General features: G+C 43.5%; 1 protein-coding gene across 2 annotated transcripts in view; it reads right to left on the bottom strand.

Moving 5' to 3' along the window:
• mxd1 (MAX dimerization protein 1) overlaps positions 1 to 19,325 on the bottom strand; it is a 97,286-nt gene that overhangs the window by 76,824 nt on the left and 1,137 nt on the right. Inside the window, exons 3-4 of one of the 2 annotated variants that reach the window (XM_068001272.1) lie at positions 15,002 to 15,031; positions 60 to 174 (exon numbers count right to left, since the gene is read on the bottom strand). In XM_068001272.1, the coding sequence (XP_067857373.1) occupies positions 60 to 174; positions 15,002 to 15,031 (145 nt within the window). The remainder of the gene's footprint in view (positions 1 to 59; positions 175 to 15,001; positions 15,032 to 19,325) is intronic. The other variant, XM_068001273.1, reaches the window with a different exon arrangement.

The raw sequence follows: 19,325 nt of genomic DNA, 5'->3' as shown, positions 1-19,325 counted from the left end.
GTGTTGCAATTTATCCTGCAGGGCTGATTTCATACAGCATTTTCTTCCCAGTAGCTTACCTTGATATGTAATTTGGCTTTCATAAGTAAACTGAGTGTGGTGTGTCTCGAGCTCTCAGGTCCCACTGGTACCAATTCTTTCAAACGTTCCAAGCAAAGTCGTAGGTGGGCCCGTCTGGTTAAAAAAATATGCATTTCACTTTTTAAAAAAAAACATACAACCTAGGAGCTGGTGGGACAATAATTCATTCAAAAATACAATCATTTATGAATTAAGTGATACTGGGACACAAACCAATTTTTAAAATTCTACTCCCCTCAGAACTCTCCATTTTTGACCAAGTTGCAAGGTGCTCAAGGATGGCATTCTGTAGTGCAGATGCTTTTGATTCAGTACATCATAAATCAACGTGAGAAGGAATTAGATGATATTATGACGTACTTAACACAGTCTGACAATGTTAACCAATGGCTTTCATTTTTTGTTGATGCTGTAATGCACCTACCTACTGGTCAACACAGGTCAAACTGTGCAGGATTTGACTCAGTGGTCGCCCTTTCACCTTTGAGTCAGAAGATCATAGGTTCATGCAGTAATTGAAGACATAGTCTAGGCTGACACGCGAGTGCAGTACTGAAGGAGTGCTGCATTATCAGAGGTGTGATCTTTCAGATGGAACTGCTCAGCTGGATGTAAAAGATCTCATCGTACTAGTCACAGAAGAGCAGGGGTATCCATACATCCTGGCCAATGTCCTTCTCTCAACCAACACCACCAAAAGAGGTCAACTGATCACTTATCTCATCTGCTGTTTGAGAGACATGGCTGTGCACAAATTGGCTACAGTGATCACACTTCAAAAAGTAATTTATTTCCGGTGAAGCGCTTCGAAGTCCCGACGATTGAAATGCGCTAATATAAGCTGCGTTCTTTCTTAACTAACTATACTGAAAGTGGCAACGTAATCAGAGGCGAGAGTGCTACCGTCAAGCCAAGTCAACACTTCACAGGCTCCACAAACACACCCATTAACTGTTCTTTGGCAGCAAGGCTTCAGAAGGAGTACGGCCAAGAATCTTGAATGTTCCAGGACTAGTGGTTGCTTTGAAATTCGTTGCACTGGAAATTTGCAACAGTGAACTGTTCTCTCTTAAAAAAAAATCTCAGGCTATGTTTCTGTAATATGAGTACATACAGCCTGCAATACTGAATTTATGAAAATCCATAGTAGTGTACACCAATAGAGATCAGATTCTGAAGAAACTAATGGAGGCAGTAATGCATTTTGCAATTACTGAAATGACAAACTGTTCCTAGCACAGATTCGTTGACAAAAAAGGGATGAATTGCAATAAAAATGTGAAAGAATTCCAGGAGAATTAGATTAGTCCATAAACCGTCATCAGGGCGCAACTTTAAAAATCAGCTGAAGTCAGTGCCACATGTAACCAGAATGGATTTATTTTGTTTTTAGGGATTGTAGAAGTTGCATGTGAATAAATGCAGCCCTACTGCTTCCTTGAGTTGTTGTACACACTTAGTGTCTCCGAATCTGGATACGGTGCTTGAATTTACAGTTCTGGGCATTATGCCAGTGTAATGTAGCACACGATTTCACACAACCCTGGACAGCACGTGTCCCATGCCTGTTTACTCCAGGCTGAATGGGATGCAGATGATGGAACGTGAGCTCACAAAGTTAATCCGATACATGGGGAAATCAGACAGCAGTTCAGCTGCTCTGATTTAAACGTCGGCATTTGCCAATAGATTAGCAACACACTACGGCTTCTCAAGCTGGTGAGAATCATGAGGCTCAGGAACCCATTACTACACTTTGGGAACCCAGTGGGTTGACAAAAGTCGCCATTTAAATGGTGTGCTTCTTTGCACTTTTTCTTCAATTCAATTCAATTGTCATAATAAAAAGATACCTCAAAAGACTTCAGATTTAATAGTTACTTTTTTTTTTAAAAAGCCTACTTCTGAAGTGTTGTATCTCAGAAAGCAGAACGCATTCAAAAACTGGTAACTCAGCAATGTTGAAGGCACTAGAACCACTCAGTACTGTGTACATAAAGCTTTTCAAACAAGACTTGGAAGCTCTCAGCGTATCCTGGCCTACATTCTTCCATCAACCAACATCAGAAAAAAACAGATCCAACTGATCATTCATTTCACTGCTGTTGTGGGATCTGGATGGTTTTCTCCATATGGGAGGTCCAGCACCTCTCTTCTCCTTCACCAACTGCATACCAGAGATTTGCCAACCTCCTGCGACTGCAGTATTCATCTTGAGTTTTGTAGTTGTAAGTTACAATCATTGATGATACAGACGAGTCAAGTAAACAAATAGCTAACCACTAAGATGTGCAGAATATGGGCTCTGAATCCCTGACAGTCACAGGATTACAGAGAGGAAGAAACTCCACTGCAGTTCCAGACACAAGAAAAACTGGAAGAACATTCAACCTATCAAGCCTGCTCCAACCACAGCTCATGGAGAATTGTTCTATCAGAGTTCCCTCCCTCTCACCTTACCAACCTGTTTCCCGACTTCAAAACATAAATTTACTTCCTAGAGCTCCCTGAAAACATAATCAAGCAGTGTTGTGAAATTTATTCAATCCCACCCAGTTCCCTTTTAAAGGCATCAAATGTCCACCCTACCCTTGAATCAGTTACCTTCTCTGAGAATTTGTACTACATCGTGTCTGTGTCTGTGTCTGTGTGTGTGTGTGTGTAGCAGATGTACATATCTACTGACCATTTATAGTCTGATGCAGTCTGTAATTATGACCATTTATTGAGATGGCTAAATTCATAATGCCACCAGTGGGGCAGTGGCAAATGGAAGCCAGGCATTTTAACAGGGGGAAGGAAAAAATTCTGAATCAGTCATCACTCGGCCTCACTTGCAGATATCTTCACAGCTGATTTCAAGATGATGCTGATAAAAGACTGACAGCTTGTCACCAATTGGTTGTGAGCTGTGTATGGGGTGGGGAGTTCCAATAAGCACAAGGGAGAAAACAAGTGGGGGGAAAAAGTAAAAAGAAAACATTAGGACAAACTTGCTGACAGTGTATCGATATCACAACAAATCTAGTACAGTAATAGGCATCACAGCAACTACTGTCATATACTTTTCACTGGATAGTCAGGGATTTTTCTTTTTAAAAATACAATGGCATGTAAACTACTGTGATGTTGATGTATTCTGCTACAGCTGGTTGGATATTCCAACCGTTAGCTAATTTCTGTCGAGGAAAATTAGATTAAAGGTGTGGCTGAAGCACAGAATTCTAATCTGAAGATGCCCAACCATGGCTGGCTCAATCATTTACTCACTGACAGAATGGTCCAAAGTCACCAGATGATAAATGCTGTGACAGTATCATTCCTTCTCCAACTGAACAACTGAGCAATGGATTTTGCTCTATCCATCAGAATGAATCTCCCAAAATAACTGTGGGGGCAGGGGGGTAAGGGTTAAATAATTAAGACTTGGGCCCCGATATTACCAGGGAGGCAGGTTGGCAGCGGGGGGGGGCGGGGCAACTGGGCGCGTGGGTTAACCACCCAGTAAAATCGGTGCGTTCCCCATGCGATTGTGAGTAAATGGAAGCCACTTACCTTGGCTTCCGGGTTTCCCACTGGAAACCTGCGCAGTGGGAGGACGGCGGACCCGCATCACAGGCTGTCAGCTGGAGGAGCCCTATTTAAAGGGGCAGTCCTTCAATGCTGCTCTTGCAGCAAACAGCCAAAATTACAGCATGGAGCAGCCCAGGGGAAAGGCTGCTCCCAGGTTTAATGATGCCTCACTCCAGGTCTTACTGGATGGGTTGAGGAGAAGAGAGATCTTCTCCCCAGCGGATGGAAGTGGCCTGCCTCTGCCACTAAGAAGGCCTGGCTCGAGGTGGCAGAGGAGGTCAGCAGCACCAGCAACATATCCCGCATCTGAATACAGTGCAGGAAGCGCTTCAATGACCAAACTAGGTCAGCCAAAGTGAGTACTCTTACTCATTCTCCGACATTCAGTCTTCCACATCACCCCCCTCACCCCACAACTCCTTCTGCACTGCCAACACTACTCTATCACATCGCTCCTCACACTCACTCAAACCTCATCCTCAACTTACCTGCACTTACTCACCTCCCCAGTACTCATCCCACCACTACCACTCAACCCAATCCTCACACAATCTCACACTCACCCTCTGATGCATCTCTTTCACGGTCACCCTCACCCAAGCTGCCACTACCTCTGCTGCAGCCACAGGGGATGCATCATGTATGAGTAGTAGGAAGCGTAAGGCAAAGGTTTCGTGAGCACAAAGGGGATGCACAAGGGTGTTTGACGGTTTGTCATGTTTTTAATTTATATTTGATTTTGGTTCAACTCACATTAAATGTTATATTGTCACCACTACTGCCACGTCTTGGCCATTCTTGACTGGCTTGTGCAATAAGTCCCTTTTATGAGGTTCACCATGAACACCCATGCTTGATGCCACCCACTGGGTCACCCTACAGTGGGTATATGTGTAGTTGCACGACTATTTTGTGCAGGTGCCTGTGGCAGCACTGTGTTGTGGAGCTCCACGTGGCGGAGGTGGACGGCGTGCCTGGCGAGGCTGGTGATGTTGCTTGTCCTCGGATGAAATGATGAATGCAGCCATGGCGCCCCCCATCCTGACGGTGTGAGTTTGAGGGGGTCTGCAAAGTAGGTAAATGTGTTTGCACAGCAGAGTTTAGGGTATAAATTAATAACTTTGAGTGGAAAGACAAAGGTGTAACAGCCAAAACTTTGTCTGAAGTGACAGAGTGCCCTGCTGCAATAAATGAGGTATTCCCCCAAACTGTCAAAAAATCCTTTGCATCTCCCACTGGCTGCTGACTGAAACACGTCTGCTCCAACAGGGAGTATTTCCCACAGCACGGGAAACACGCTGAGGATCCATGAAAATTGCACCCCTGCCAAAATCTCCTGTCAATGAGGTCTGTCAAGTACCGCAACGAGGTAAGTAAGTATTTAAATTGTCATCCCGCCGGCTTTAATTGCTGGTGGGAGTCCCGCATGCGGGAGCTCCGTTTGGGTGCGCACGCATCACTGGGGAACCTGGAAGTGGGCGGGTTGGAGCCAGGCTCCGGACCCGCTCCGGGATTCCCCGATTTTACGAGCCCCCCCACCTCGCACCCGCTCGGCCATCCTGAAATAAACCCCATGGTCTTTTAGTGATAAAAATTAAAATGCTTTCTAATGCACCTAATGATATGGCGGCACCAATTTAGACTAAGTAAAATGAACACGTCCTCCCAGTTGGTGCTCCATCAATTACTGAATAGACAAATCAAATATCCATCATGAGGACTCACTCAGTACGACGTCAATTAACACCTTGCTATGTAAAAGGATGTACACATTGTTGCTCAAGGTGAGATTGCTGGGCTTCAGCTGGTCAGGATTATGTTGCTAAGTGAAGAAATGTCAAGATTTCATGCATATTTAAAAAAAAATCGAAGTATCTTGTCTGCCCATTTGGTGAAATACCGCTTTATCTCATTGTTCCACTCCTTTTGGGGGATCCATAATTGTAGTTGCTCTCAGTTAACAGACACAGAAGCAGAGAGTGAAAAAATCACTGACCTTGCATTAGCATTTAGGAACTGAAAGCAAGCCAATTCCCATATGGTCAATGGAAGCTCGAGATGACACAACCTGTGGGTGGCACCTGTTGAAGATGACTGGCATCTCCCACACCTGAAATGCTGAATCTCCACTGTACAACAGAAGGAGTGTTGTGCCAATTATCTAGTAATAGATGACAATGAACAAATCTTGGGTGGGGGGGGGGGGGAAAAGAGTGATGAAAAACTGAAATTCATTTTACTTCCACACAAGTACTTTCCAGCACAGATTAATGGATAGTTACCAGGAGCACTGACCCTGGTTATTTTTTCTCTTTCCTGAGGTTGGCAGCACTGAAGTCAATGGTTATGCCTCACACCATGCAAACTAAGGTCATCTCACTCAACACAGATTTGGGATGGAGCTTTGGACCTTCCTGGTCCGTACGTTTCAATAACAGACACCTTGGTACATTTACTCCTGGGAGAGGAGAAAATAATCTTTTGTAAGTTAAATGAAGCTGGATCGCTTAACGGGATCAACATCAATAAAACCGTCACGTGGAGAGATATGAAGAGGCTTCAAGCAATTCAGTTCAGCTACGCCAATTTAGACTAAGTAAAATGAACACCTCCTCCCACGTACCTGGGGTCACACTCCTCTGGTGGCTGAGACAGCATGCTGGCCACAGGCCTTGGTCAATGCTGTTCTTCAGCTGCCCATTAAACAGTATTAAATAGAGAGGCCTGTGTGAACTCTCCCGATGATTTTCCCTTTCTGTGAGGAGATGGCTGATTGGCACTTGGCTCCTCCCAACAGCAGCATGGCCAAAGTCAGGGAACTCATCAGGTACCACTGCTCCAACACACCAGCCCTTGAAATAGAGATGAAAACAGATCACCACAAGGGGCTTCCTCATGCCTGATCCACAGTGCTTGGTTTGAACAGTGAGCAAAAGAACAATAGAACATGTTCTTCAACGGCTGATAAGATTTGGGCCTACAACATAAGGCTCCTCAATATTTAAGAGAGCACTCTAGATAGGGAGGATTGATGACAACTAAAGGCTGATTGACACTTAGGGAAAAAGAATCATAAATTTGCAATTATATGTCTGGAGCGCATTATTCCAAAGCATAAATATTAGCTTGTAGAACAAAACATACACAAAGAAATCAAAGTTCTATTTCTCCTGCAACTGAAGATTTGCCTCAGTTGTGTAAGAGAACAGTGCCATTGTATAGGGAATAATTTCAGACAAGTGGAGTCCCCTCAAATGGTGTAAATGGAGCAGGAAGCTTGGCTGTGCTGAATACTAAATTCCCCCAAAGATATAAATATATTCTTGTAAGATCCTGTTTAGCAACATTCTACTTAATGCTGGCATAAAGTACAGCATTGTTTGGAGGGTGCATTCAACAATATAAAAAACCCGCAAGCCAAGTACCGAAAGGGAAACTGAAAGCTACAATTCCTTCCTTGCTGGATTTTAAAAGGGTTCATGTGAAAACCAAAGCCTGCATCAGCTGACAATCTTGCCTATTTTAGCTTCGTCATTCGTAGTATTTATCTTTGCCCTCACGGCTGAAACATATTTATTGGGCACACCTTTCTCCTTCGTGTAAGCGTGCCAAAACATTTCTAATTATCAAGTAGAAGTTGAGGACAGAATCACAAAACATGTTTTGATTGACAGTATTGTTGGTACAAAGAAACTGCCATCTTTCTAAGCTCCTGATCTTTGCTGTTTACTTCCCTCGACAAACTGAAGATTATAACAACCTATCAGACGCCTATATTCATGGTTGCTTTTGAGTCATCTGCTGGTCAGTTTTTGCTACTATTCCAGGTTGGCAGGCACATAAATAGTGCTGCAGCCTTCAAAAGGGTTAAAATTACATTTTTCATAATGTGTCTTTGAAAGAAAACAGTACAAATGGAAAAAGTTAGACAATGGCTTTACAGCACCTACATTGGTGTTAATTTTTAACTGCCGTCTCAATAGACAATTCTGAAACCTTCTGTGAATATCACAATGTGCTGTAACACAGTCCAGAAATTGCTGTGGTTTACAGAGTTTGTGAAGACTCTCCCAAAGGTTCTCTAATGTACGAGGCTTTACATAATTCTTGCCCTCTCCACGATACTCCAAACAGACGCTGAAGCATCATGGGTACACAACACAACTAAATACAATTGCAAAAAACAAAAAAATATATTTTGTTTAAATCTTTTTGTGAGCAGTTTTATTTGGGGGTGGGGGGGAAATAGGGATATACCTTCCACTTTACAGATAAACAGAACTTCCTCATCATCCTTCCGGACGTCACCCCTCTCAGATATACCCCAAATTTGTTAGCATAATACAATATCCTAATTGGACTGAGCCTGCTGAGATCGAAAGGTCCAACTCCCTTTAACAAAACAAAAACTATGTTACACAAATCTAATTAGGTTTGCGTGCCGACACCAACCAATCTGCAAGACGTACAGTCACCATTACCATCTGTTTCAACATGATTGTATCAAGAATTTGTCTGTGCACATACAGTATATAAAGGTATGCGTATGCTTTTAACAAGTCTGTTACAGAAGTATAAAAATTGCTTTGAATGTTTTTTTTTAAAATGTGGAGTCAACATGAAGAATTACATTATAAGAAAAAGCCACTGTTCCTCAAAATCACTTCCCCAATTGACCAAATATAATTTGCACTATAACCAGAAAAACCCATTCTCCTGATGAAAAAAAAACAAGCATCTCTAAGAGAAAGGTATATGAAGTTTCCACCCATGCCCCAAAAGGTAATCCAACAAAACTCCAGCACATTATTCCAACCTCATGATCCAATATGACTCCACCAACCTACCACAGATAATTAAGGAAGTTACTTCTAGTGCCACAATACCTCAACCACACAGTTCCCTGAACCAGTTTTATTTACTGATGAACAGGTTAACATGTTAAAGACAAATGTAAAAGGATTGCTCTGCCACCCACAACCGATACATGAAGCAATTACAGCCCTGTGCTACCTGCCGATTGACAGCAGAACAGAAGTCAATTGAGTTTTTACTTGTTGGAGTCTTTTCCCCATCTTTACTGAAGCAATGCAGATAAGTACACTCAGATCTCATTTTAGTCACAGTGTTTACAATGCAGATAGCCTCCATTCCAGCAGCAGTCCTGAAATATGAATTCGAGAGATCTTTTCCCCCACACAGCACTCCTGGTAGCAAACTGATGCTTTTGGCAGCACTGGATCACCATTTTGTTTGGGCAACAGGCAGGCTGTGAGCTGAGCCCACCCATACAGGCCAGGAAAATTTTTTTGTATTATTGGTTTTGTCAGACCACTGTTTAACATTGGGGAAGTTTGGTGGTCAGATAGCAAAAGTTGTGCATTTTATTCATTCTCAGGATGCGGGCGTTGCTGGCAAGGCCAGTATTTATTGCCCATCCCTAATGGCCCTGAGAAGGTGGTGGTGGGCCTCCTTCTTTAACTGCTGCGTGAAGCATTTTGATACAACTGAAAGGCTTGCTAGACCACTTCAGTCCGTAGTTAAGAGTCAACCACGTTGGGGTGGAGCTGGAGTCACAGAGAGGCCACACTGGGTAAGGACAGCAGGTTTCCTTCCCTAAAAGACATTAGTGGGTTTTTACAACAATCCATCAGCTTCAGGGTCCAGTATTTTATTTACAGATTTTTTAAACTGAATTCAAATTCTCAAACTGCCATGGTGGGAATTCAACTCACATTCTCTGGATTACTAGTCCAGGTCTCTGGATTATTGGTCCAGTAACATAACCACTACAGCGCACTTAACAACCGCACACATTTCTAAAAAAGCCTTCCCAGCGCACATCTTGTGACATATGATTGGCCTATTTTAGCAACAATTTCTCTCGAGCATTAGCTTTCTTTAGTTAGGAGTAATCCTGCCTTAAGATTTCAGGTTCCCTGCGATCTGAAATGAATTTGGCAAATGTCTGATTTATTGCTCATTAATGATCAGCATTACAGCTCTTCTACCTGTTGACAAACAGGTTAGTTTGCTTTCTTCAACCACGGTTCCAACTCCATTTTACAGTCAAAGGGAGCTATTAGTAAAAGGGCAAACCAAATGTCCACCAGCTACATAGTGTGTTGGTACAGTGCACTCAAATACAACAACTCAGTAAATGGGATGTTAAGGTTCAAGTTTGGATCTGCAAATCTGCACTGGTGACAAGGGTCAATGCTACACTAAGGAAAATTTTCTTAATTGTGACGGCCTCCCCGACAACAACCCATTTGGCCAGTCGTAGAGTGTCATTAAGTAGGTTTCCTGGTTGCTCTGTTGGCCAGTGAATAATGTTTGGAGATGAGGGGTGCAACAAAAGTGACCTTCAGAGGCAAAGGGCTTGATTAAAAAAAAGTTTCATTCAGGGTTCAACAAATTCTGGCCCACCCGAGAACAAGCTTCACTTCAGATTGAATGCACTGTTAAAAGCTGCATAATACTGCGCAATAAAGCATTTCAAAAATGAAGTGTAAGCCACAAGAGGGAATAGAAATGAATCCACAAGAGGTTGAGAGGCCCTGCAATTATTTTAAAAGATAGACTTTCTCGCTTCACCAACTACCTTATCCATGCATCCTTGGTTGTTGGGGCTTTTTGCATGCAGTCAGACCAGACACAATCACTCGAAATGCACAAGGCCCTTTATTACCTCAATCTTTAATTCTCAAAATATCCTCTGTGTTTAAAATGTGACTCATAGGAAACATTCTGCAACAGCAAGGTAGGTGGGTTGTTCAGCATCCTGCAACTTTACAGTTTACCATTTTTCAGCACACTGCATCCATGTGAGCATTGTTCCTGTGTCATAGCTATTTCCATTACTCCATGGTAAGTCAGTTATATCCCATATGCAATGGGCACCATTAGCTGAAATACATCTTTACATGTTGCGTTCACTACCTCTGTAGCATTATGAAAAATTCCTAACAGCAGCACAGCTGAAGTGTAAGCACAGTGCAATTCACACGAAATAAACTGGATTTGTCTCCTGCCTCAACTAAAAACTGCAATTCCAAAAGTCAATTCAGGAAATATAGAAGCACAAGATTTGCTGTCAGTGGCAGCTCCATTGCAGCTGTCCTCTCAAGATTCTGACCATTTATTCCGTCATCCAACCTCTATTATCTCGTTATGTTAAACTCGCGTGATCTGTCAAGCGCACGAACCTTCACCACAACTGGGATCCTTCCACCTGGAGAAAGTGGAAGATTGACCCACATTATCTCATTCAGAAATCTGCAGCATGTAATATGAAACCTGATTCTTCGCAGATATGTATCCTCATGTCTATGCTTTCTCATGAAAGCAACTGAGACGAATGAAAGCAATGGAAGTCTGCATTACATTCTTCATTTTACAACACTCAGGCTTTATCACATAGATCTGAAATATCAGCAAAATATTTGGAGAAATGGAATGCAAATTCTCCCCAGGCCACTCCTGTGGGCCTCTGTGCAGCTCGTTCAGGGCGACATTAGCAGAGGCCTTGGAGCATGTTTCCCACCTCCCTGCAACTGGTACATGTCCACAGAGGCCAGGAAAACAATGGGAGTTTTAAACTGAAATAAATCAAATGTGAAAACATTTTTCAAAATTGACTTTTGGTCAGGGACTGGTGGATGTTATTTTGTACATTTTTATCATTCGAAATCTTCCCAGTGTATCCAAGTAGGCAAACAATATTCTCCTAGGTTTAGCCAAGAAATGTGCCATGGTGACTCTCTCCCATCTCCCTGCGTAGACCTCCACATGAGGGGAACTGTTGGAAGAGATCTGCTCCCAAGCTGCCTCAAATCAAAATGACAAAATACGGCAATAAGGGTTATCTGAGACACATCATTAATTATACTAGTGTATTTGCACAAATATGAATTGTTGAACAATAATATCCCTTTAATCTAATGATACACAACAAACTGGTCCAAAGCTTCCATTTAACTTCAGCAGTTGAAAAAGTTCAATGGGAACTAAAAAGGACTGGAGATTCTGTTCTAATTTAGAAGTCCACCTAGTATGAGCTCAAAGAAGCACACAAGCAGGCACCAAGTGAAATATTGGACAAGCCACCGGATATGTATCTGCTGCAATGTATATTGCTCAATGTGCATTACTTCCCAATGCAGACGGTTCAACCAGGGCACAGTTGTATTCATACAAGTTGCTTTATGACTAACATAATGCAGTGTTTGTGGATAGAAGATTTTGGGCCTCATTTTTCTAAGTTACATCATATAATTATTATATGACCAGTTCACTTTAGAAATCACTATCAATCCAGGTTACCTTGGAAAGGATGAACACTTGTTTGGCCTCTCACCCCATCTCCCTGCTTTTCTTTCCTTTCAGCTCCCTCCCACTCCCCAATGTAATCCATATGCCTTGAGAGCACCAGGTATCAAACTACCATAAATGCAGCACTTAGCCAGCTGCCAAGTGCTGTGAAGCAACTCTCCAATTGAGCCATTCCTTCAGAGTTTCCTTTCCTTCCATGGGCAGCATTGCTTAGGTAGGAAAAGATGTGTGGGGGGTCAACCCATGCTTCCCCCACTCCATGACAATGTGCATCTGTACCACTCCATCACACGAAAAGTCATGCTTTCAACTTTCAAAGGACACTCAATTCAATATGGGAAAATGTTCAAGATAGTTTTAGCTCCATGAAAAGAAGCAAACTATGTAGATGGAGTGATCAGGTACTTGGTGCTGACAAAACTCGTTGCAAAAAGCATCCGCTGTGTGACTGCCGTAATTGTTGTTAACATCGGAGATGTAGGTGGAACAAGTTCTTCAAGTTGTGTACAATTTGTTGCTAATTCTTTGTACTCTCAAGAATCAAGTTCTCTTCTTTTATCCTCGCCCACCATGGTGCAAGCAGCAGGAACTGACTGGAAATGTTAATCACCAACCATAAACCACCAGTATAATTAAGTACACATAAAGCGACATCAACTCTACACGTACACATAAATCTGATCAAATATTTCTCCCAAGCTCCTTTTCTTTCAGATATTTTTATTCAAAAAGTGTGCTCATGCTGTACACAAACAAAACAGATGAGGAGCCGACTATTTCACACGAGCTGAACGCTAAGTACTTTTTCTGATGAATGGAAACTTTTTTGGCACTCGACAGTCCAAACATGTTTACTCAAATACTTGGGAGGGGATGGCTAGCTGCTTCCTTAGGACAGGGGTGGGGAGGCAAGCATCCCAGAAAAAGACTGCCCAGACTGCTTGTGCACTTCCTCGTGTGAGTAGTGGATGTCTGGATGCAGGTCATCCTGGGATGGCTGAAGGGAGAGAGAGGAGAAAGCAAAAAAAAAACAACCAGAACCAACTATAAAGCTAGAACATGAAGCATAGAGCAGTGCAAACAGCATGTTCCTGAAACTACAACATGGGGGGCTACCACTTGATTAAAACTCCTGCACTCTGGAAAAGGTTTCTTAATGCAGTCTTTCTTATTAGTCTCCAGGCTACCTTTTAAAACTACACAGTGCTGTGTGGCAGGTGCCCAGTTCCAGAGACACAAAAGCAGGCTTCACAATTACGTTCTTTTGCTCAGCCCATGGAGTGCCAATTGCAAAATCAAAGTGTGTGGCAAAATTCTGCTTTGAAGAGAGTTTGAAAACCATTTAATGCTTTTAGTCAAAACTGACATTTAAGAATGTGGGATCAGAGGAAGCAGTGCAGTGGTGAGCAATCCAACAAATGAGACTGGATGGATGCAGTTTCAATCCCTCACTTTGCTCAATTACTCATTTTTCTGTGAGAGGCACAGAGCAGAGATGAAGTGCTTCCTTGCACTGAGGAACAATTATCAGACATGGGAAGTCTCCAATGTGCTTTTCTTGGTAACTAACCACAAGGAGCCATGGCTCAATACTAGGAGAAGGACACCCATCTGATCTTCTTGGAACGTAGGAGGCATGTGGCACATTGGAAAATGCATACCCTCAAGAGGGGGGGGGAGGGGGGAATTTGGAAAAACTATCGACAGAAATTCTTCCAGAAACGTCCTGACATTTCAATGATAACCCCTGTAACCCTAACCCTAACCCAGCCACCTGCTCTGTCCACATTTCTGATCTAAAAAAAATGTTGTTCCTTCCACTCCTGAAGGCTTAGTAGGATACAGTTCCAGAAGTCACCCTCCAGTACCTTCCACATGGTCGTATATCTGAAAACCTGGACACTGTGTGTCATCAGACTATTCAACTATTGGGCATCACAGCCAAGCCAATCCTGTCAATGGTTGTAATAAGCAGCAGGAACTCTTCCTCATTTTTCCCTCCTTAGTACAGGGCATTAGAGCTAACTGTAGTGCCTCAAATAACACTCTGGCCAAGAACAATTAACTCAGTACCAGCCAGGAATCAAACCTGGGGGCAAGGAGAGAGGGACTGTGGACTGGGAGGAGGGTACAGAACATCGAGAGAGAGATGGATGGGCAGAGGGGATGGGGAGATGGATTGGGGCCGGGGGGAAAGCCGACCCAGGTCTTGGGGTAGGGGAGTGGCAGGGAGGGAAGGAGAAAAAAACCCAAACTAGTACATAACCCTAAAAGGCAATGGCTCCATATGGCTTAATACCACACCAACCAGTGCATTAAACAGTGACCATATCTGATGCTTTACTGCAGGTACAGGTGATTTGTGTACATTAGTTAGAAATGTACATCTAATGAGATGTAGGCTAAAGCTGTTTAGAAATGAAGAATTACAGGATGAAACAGTACATTAATACTGCACCTGCTGCTCTATTACCCACACAGCTCTTAGACTATAACAGTGACTAAAATTCAAAAGTACTTAATTGGCTATGAAGTGCTTTGGGACATCCTGAGGTCATGAAAGGTGCAATAGAAATTCAAGTCTTTCTTTTCTTCTAATGGTGAAGTATAGTTTCCCGAGAAAGTATCCACGGCTATGATCTGATTAAGGGGCTCAGATGGCATCACAAGTTAGAAAAACAACTTCTGGCAGTCACTTGAACCCTAATATTAAATTCTTGGTTCTTAAGCATAAAATATTATTTTTTTTTAAAAAAAGGCTAGAGTTAAAGTTCAGGACGTAGTTCATTTTTGTACAGGCAACAGTTCCCAGTATGCCCGCTGTCAATAATGCATAATTAGGCTCACAAAGCACTAAAGACTTCGACTTAATCATCTTAATTCATCGAGAAATAATCTGTAGTTGATCATCAGGAGGTCACAGTGTGGAAGTATGTATTACAGAATACTAAACTAACCACACAGTTACATATGAACATTTCAACTCATCACATACAGTCTTCAATCAGCCTACCTGTTTTTTTCCATTTCATTGTGTGTTGACCTAGAAAAAGAATGAAACAAGGATTACAATCTGTTCAAGTTAAATTTAAAAAATAAATGGCAATTTACAGCTAACTGTGATCTATTACTGATAAGCATGTTTGAAATAGGCTATTACACAATCTACAAAATTAAAGTTGTGTTGCGGAAGATTCCATTTTTCTTTGGTCACCTCAGCCATTTGAATTAGGAAATGAAAAAAAATTAAATCTACTGCCATAGCTAATGGTTCTTCAACTTCATCTCCCATTAATAATTCAATTTTTAATTTAGATACTTTATTTTTATGGTTTAGTATTAAAATAATAAAACCATTCCTGGTATTTTAGCAGCTTTGTCATTGTAATAATAACCAGTGTTCTTTTCAGCTTCACAGCTGGCCAGCCTAGGGAGCCAGCTCTTTCCCTGGGTCGAATGGTGGTCTAAGGGTAAAAGCACCATTTGCAGGTTGTCCCTAATAAAATGCAAGAATTTGAAAATTGTACAGTGAAAACTGACGGTCTTCACATCAGAATTAGATTTATAAAATAAATGATATTAATGGCAGAATGACTGTACTCCGCACATTCAAATCACAAGATTACACCACAACTCACAGTGTCCATTTGAAACACAACTTGCTGCTTTGCTGTAATGACAAGAGGGTATATTGTGCTTCACAGGCTACAATTAAGCTCTGCAACTTGGTTTCTCTATCTGCATTGCTTGGGTTTTACTAACTAACACATTTCTTTTCACGAGTTGCGGAATTTGCCTGGGATGCTGGGGAAGTGTCTTCTCAATGGACTTTCGAGAGAAAACTGGTTTAAAATTAACTTTAAACAGCAGAGCAAGATGTTGCATTTTGTCAAATGCTCCTTTTCAGTTGCAAAATAACCAGTTCCTTAAACGTTTGATGCTTTAGATATGACCTCGTCAGCATGCGTAATTTGCTCGAGATAAACCTTAAAAGCATTAATGCAATAAATATTAAAATGCACATTCACTAAAAACACCAGCAAGCCAGAGCAGTATAAAAGCAATCATTTCCAATTGTCCTATAATGTACAGAATACAGCCACAAAACTTGAAAGAACAATTTGCCATTCAACTCTGGTTGGCATGTTGCCACGGCCATCAAAATAAACCAACCCTCCTGCCTGGAGAAGACAACATTTTTTTTAAGAAAAAGAGTATTTCCCCTCACAGTCAACGAAACGCCACAGCTTCAACACCAAGGTTGCAGTTATACTGAAGCAAAGCGAATATGGGTGCATATTTGGACAAAAGTAGCAGTAAAACTCAAAAGGCAACTGAGTGCATTAAAATCTTGAGGTGTGAGACCCCCATCCAGCAATCCAACTCACATGGTTTTGAGTTTGCAAAACATGCAGTATAACTGCAACCAAAGGTGGAATGAGAGCGTTGGGACTTAGTTTTTGTGGCGATTATTGCTTTTCAAAAAGGATGAGGCAATTTTCATTGGTGAAGATGCCACAATACAGTTCCACATTTAAAGGAAATGTCTGTTGTTGGCTTCCACGTACTGTGCCACTGATGAAGGGCCTCTCTTTTATGATTCCCTCCACAAAGTCCCCAATGTCAGCTTTGCTTTTGGATGGGTTGGTGAGAAAAACAATGTTGTTTCCCCACAAGAAGGAAAATAAAGGCAACTCTCAGGCGTCCACTGTGTGGCTCCTGTCACCTGAAGTAAAGGGCTGATTTGTTGAGGTAGTGGCGGTTGGCGGAAAATCGCATTTTCTCCAGGAGTTTGTTCATGGATTAAGTGAAAAACAGGAGGCTCTTAAGTCTTAAAAAAAAAATGACCTCGCTCTATCCCTTAAACATGAACCTGAAATGAACTTGAGCTCTCAACATACATCCAAAAATAACAAATCCTGCTCGTCAACTCACTACTGATCCTTCACTCTGAAATCGAAGTTTGGCGAGAGTAAGTTGGATTGCTGATAACAGTGCAATGCCAGTATTATTTTTTAAAACTGACGACTGAAAGTAAAAGGGCCATTAAATGACAAACTGGTCAGATTACCAGTATGGCATTTCGTACAACAAAAATAAACTCCTATCGTGCAAATATTGTTACAATGATCCTACTCACATTAAAAATACCACCTTCCAAGACATTAGTGAATGTTAATTCATTTCTTTCTTTTGAGATGAGAAGGTCTCCACAGATCAAACAGAAATGAGTTGCAGGGGTTGGGATAGAAAAGCAAAAAGTAAATTTTATCTTGGAAAGGACTTGAGGCACTTCTTGGACTAAAGATTACATTCAATTTTTATTTGCAACAATCATTCACACAACAGTTGAAGAGAAAGTCAATGAAGCTAATTAAATGGTGAAAACCACATGAGCTGGATAAAGAAAGATCTAAAAAGCAACTGTAACCGTACAGGCTTGCAATGTAATTCTTAATGGACCTGCTTCCTAAAATCTACCATTTTGTTTTAGTTCTGTCCATGTACATATTTATTTTATTACCTTGTTTACAAACACACGGTGATGGGGATCGTGGTCAATAATCAGTGTTAAAGGAGATCACACCGATCTCAGTCCAGCCCTCCCTGTCAGCATCATCCTTCACTTTTAACACTTCAACTGGGGGTAGGGAGCGGGTGAAGAGAAATAAACTGTGAATTTAATCCCAGGAAAGTGGCAGAGCAAAACTGGTCTTAACCCAAGCACAGGCAGTCTAACTTTAGAACAGGCTTAATCCCAGAGCAATGGCAGGGTTAGTAAATCGCCGTGATTCTAGGAGAGTATAAGAGACAAATTAAGTCCCTGACCAATTTGAGAGAATGGTGATAATCCCAGGGTACTGAGGGCAAGTCGAGAGCGTTATTGTGGGATCCTGACAGCAAGGATGGGTTATTCTGGGTTCCTAAGGTCAGGTGGAGGGATTACCATGAGATCTTGAGGGCAAGTTTACAGGGGGAGACTGTTATGGATCCAGAGGGTAGGTGGGGGTGAGGGGTGGGATGGATTTATTATGGAATCTGAGGGGGATAACTCTGGGATACTGAGGATGGGTGAGGGGGGATTACTGAGGGCAGGAGTGGTTATTATGGATTCTGAGGGAAGGTAGGAGGGAGTTAATTTGGGATCCTGAGGGTAGGTGGGGGTTAGTCTGGGATCCAGAAGATAGGTGGGGGAGTCTGTGATCCTGAGGGTGGGGTGGGGGTGTAGTCTGTGATCCTGAGGGTGGGGTGGGGGTGTAGTCTGTGATCCTGAGGGCGGGGTGGGGGGGTAGTCTGTGATTCTGCGGGCGGGGTGGGGGGGTAGTCTGTGATTCTGCGGGCGGGGTGGGGGGGTAGTCTGTGATTCTGCGGGCAGGGAGGGGGGGGTGGCAGTCTGGAATACTGCGGGTGGGGGGTAGGGTAGTCTGGGATCCTGAGGGGGGGGGGGATAGTCTGGGATCCTGAGGGTGGGGGGGGGGGATAGTCTGGAATCCTGAGGGTGGGGGGGGGGGATAGTCTGGAATCCTGAGGGTGGGGGGGGATAGTCTGGAATCCTGAGGGTGGGGGGGGGGGGATAGTCTGGAATCCTGAGGGTGGGGGGGGGGGATAGTCTGGAATCCTGAGGGTGGGGGGGGGGGGGGATAGTCTGGGATCCTGAGGGTGGGGGGGGGGGGGATAGTCTGGGATCCTGAGGGTGGGGGGGGGGGGGGATAGTCTGGGATCCTGAGGGTGGGGGGGGGGATAGTCTGGGATCCTGAGGGTGGGGGGGGATAGTCTGGGATCCTGAGGGTAGGGGGGGGGGAATAGTCTGGGATCCTGAGGGTGGGGGGGGGGATAGTCTGGGATCCTGAGGGTGGGGGGGGATATTCTGGGATCCTGAGGGTGGGGGGGGGGGGGATAGTCTGGGATCCTGAGGGTGGAGGGTAGTCTGGGATCCTGAGGGTGGGGGGGGAGGTTGGTCTGGCATCCTGAGGGTGGGGGGGGGATAGTCTGGGATCCTGAGGGTGGGGGGGGGTAGTCTGGGATCCTGAGGGTGGGGGGGGGTAGTCTGGGATCCTGAGGGTGGGGGGGGTAGTCTGGGATCCTGAGGGTGGGGGGGGGTAGTCTGGGATCCTGAGGGTGGGGGGGGATAGTCTGGGATCCTGAGGGTGGGGGGGGATAGTCTGGGATCCTGAGGGTAGGGGGGGGGGAATAGTCTGGGATCCTGAGGGTGGGGGGGGGGATAGTCTGGGATCCTGAGGGTGGGGGGGGATATTCTGGGATCCTGAGGGTGGGGGGGGGGGATAGTCTGGGATCCTGAGGGTGGGGGGGGGGGGTAGTCTGTGATCCTGAGAGTG

Source organism: Heptranchias perlo, chromosome 20 (genome assembly GCF_035084215.1).
Source record: "Heptranchias perlo isolate sHepPer1 chromosome 20, sHepPer1.hap1, whole genome shotgun sequence".
NCBI classification, from domain to species: domain Eukaryota; kingdom Metazoa; phylum Chordata; class Chondrichthyes; order Hexanchiformes; family Hexanchidae; genus Heptranchias; species Heptranchias perlo.
The sequence above is the reverse complement of the archived record's forward strand: the minus strand, read 5'-3'. Positions and strand labels throughout refer to the sequence as shown.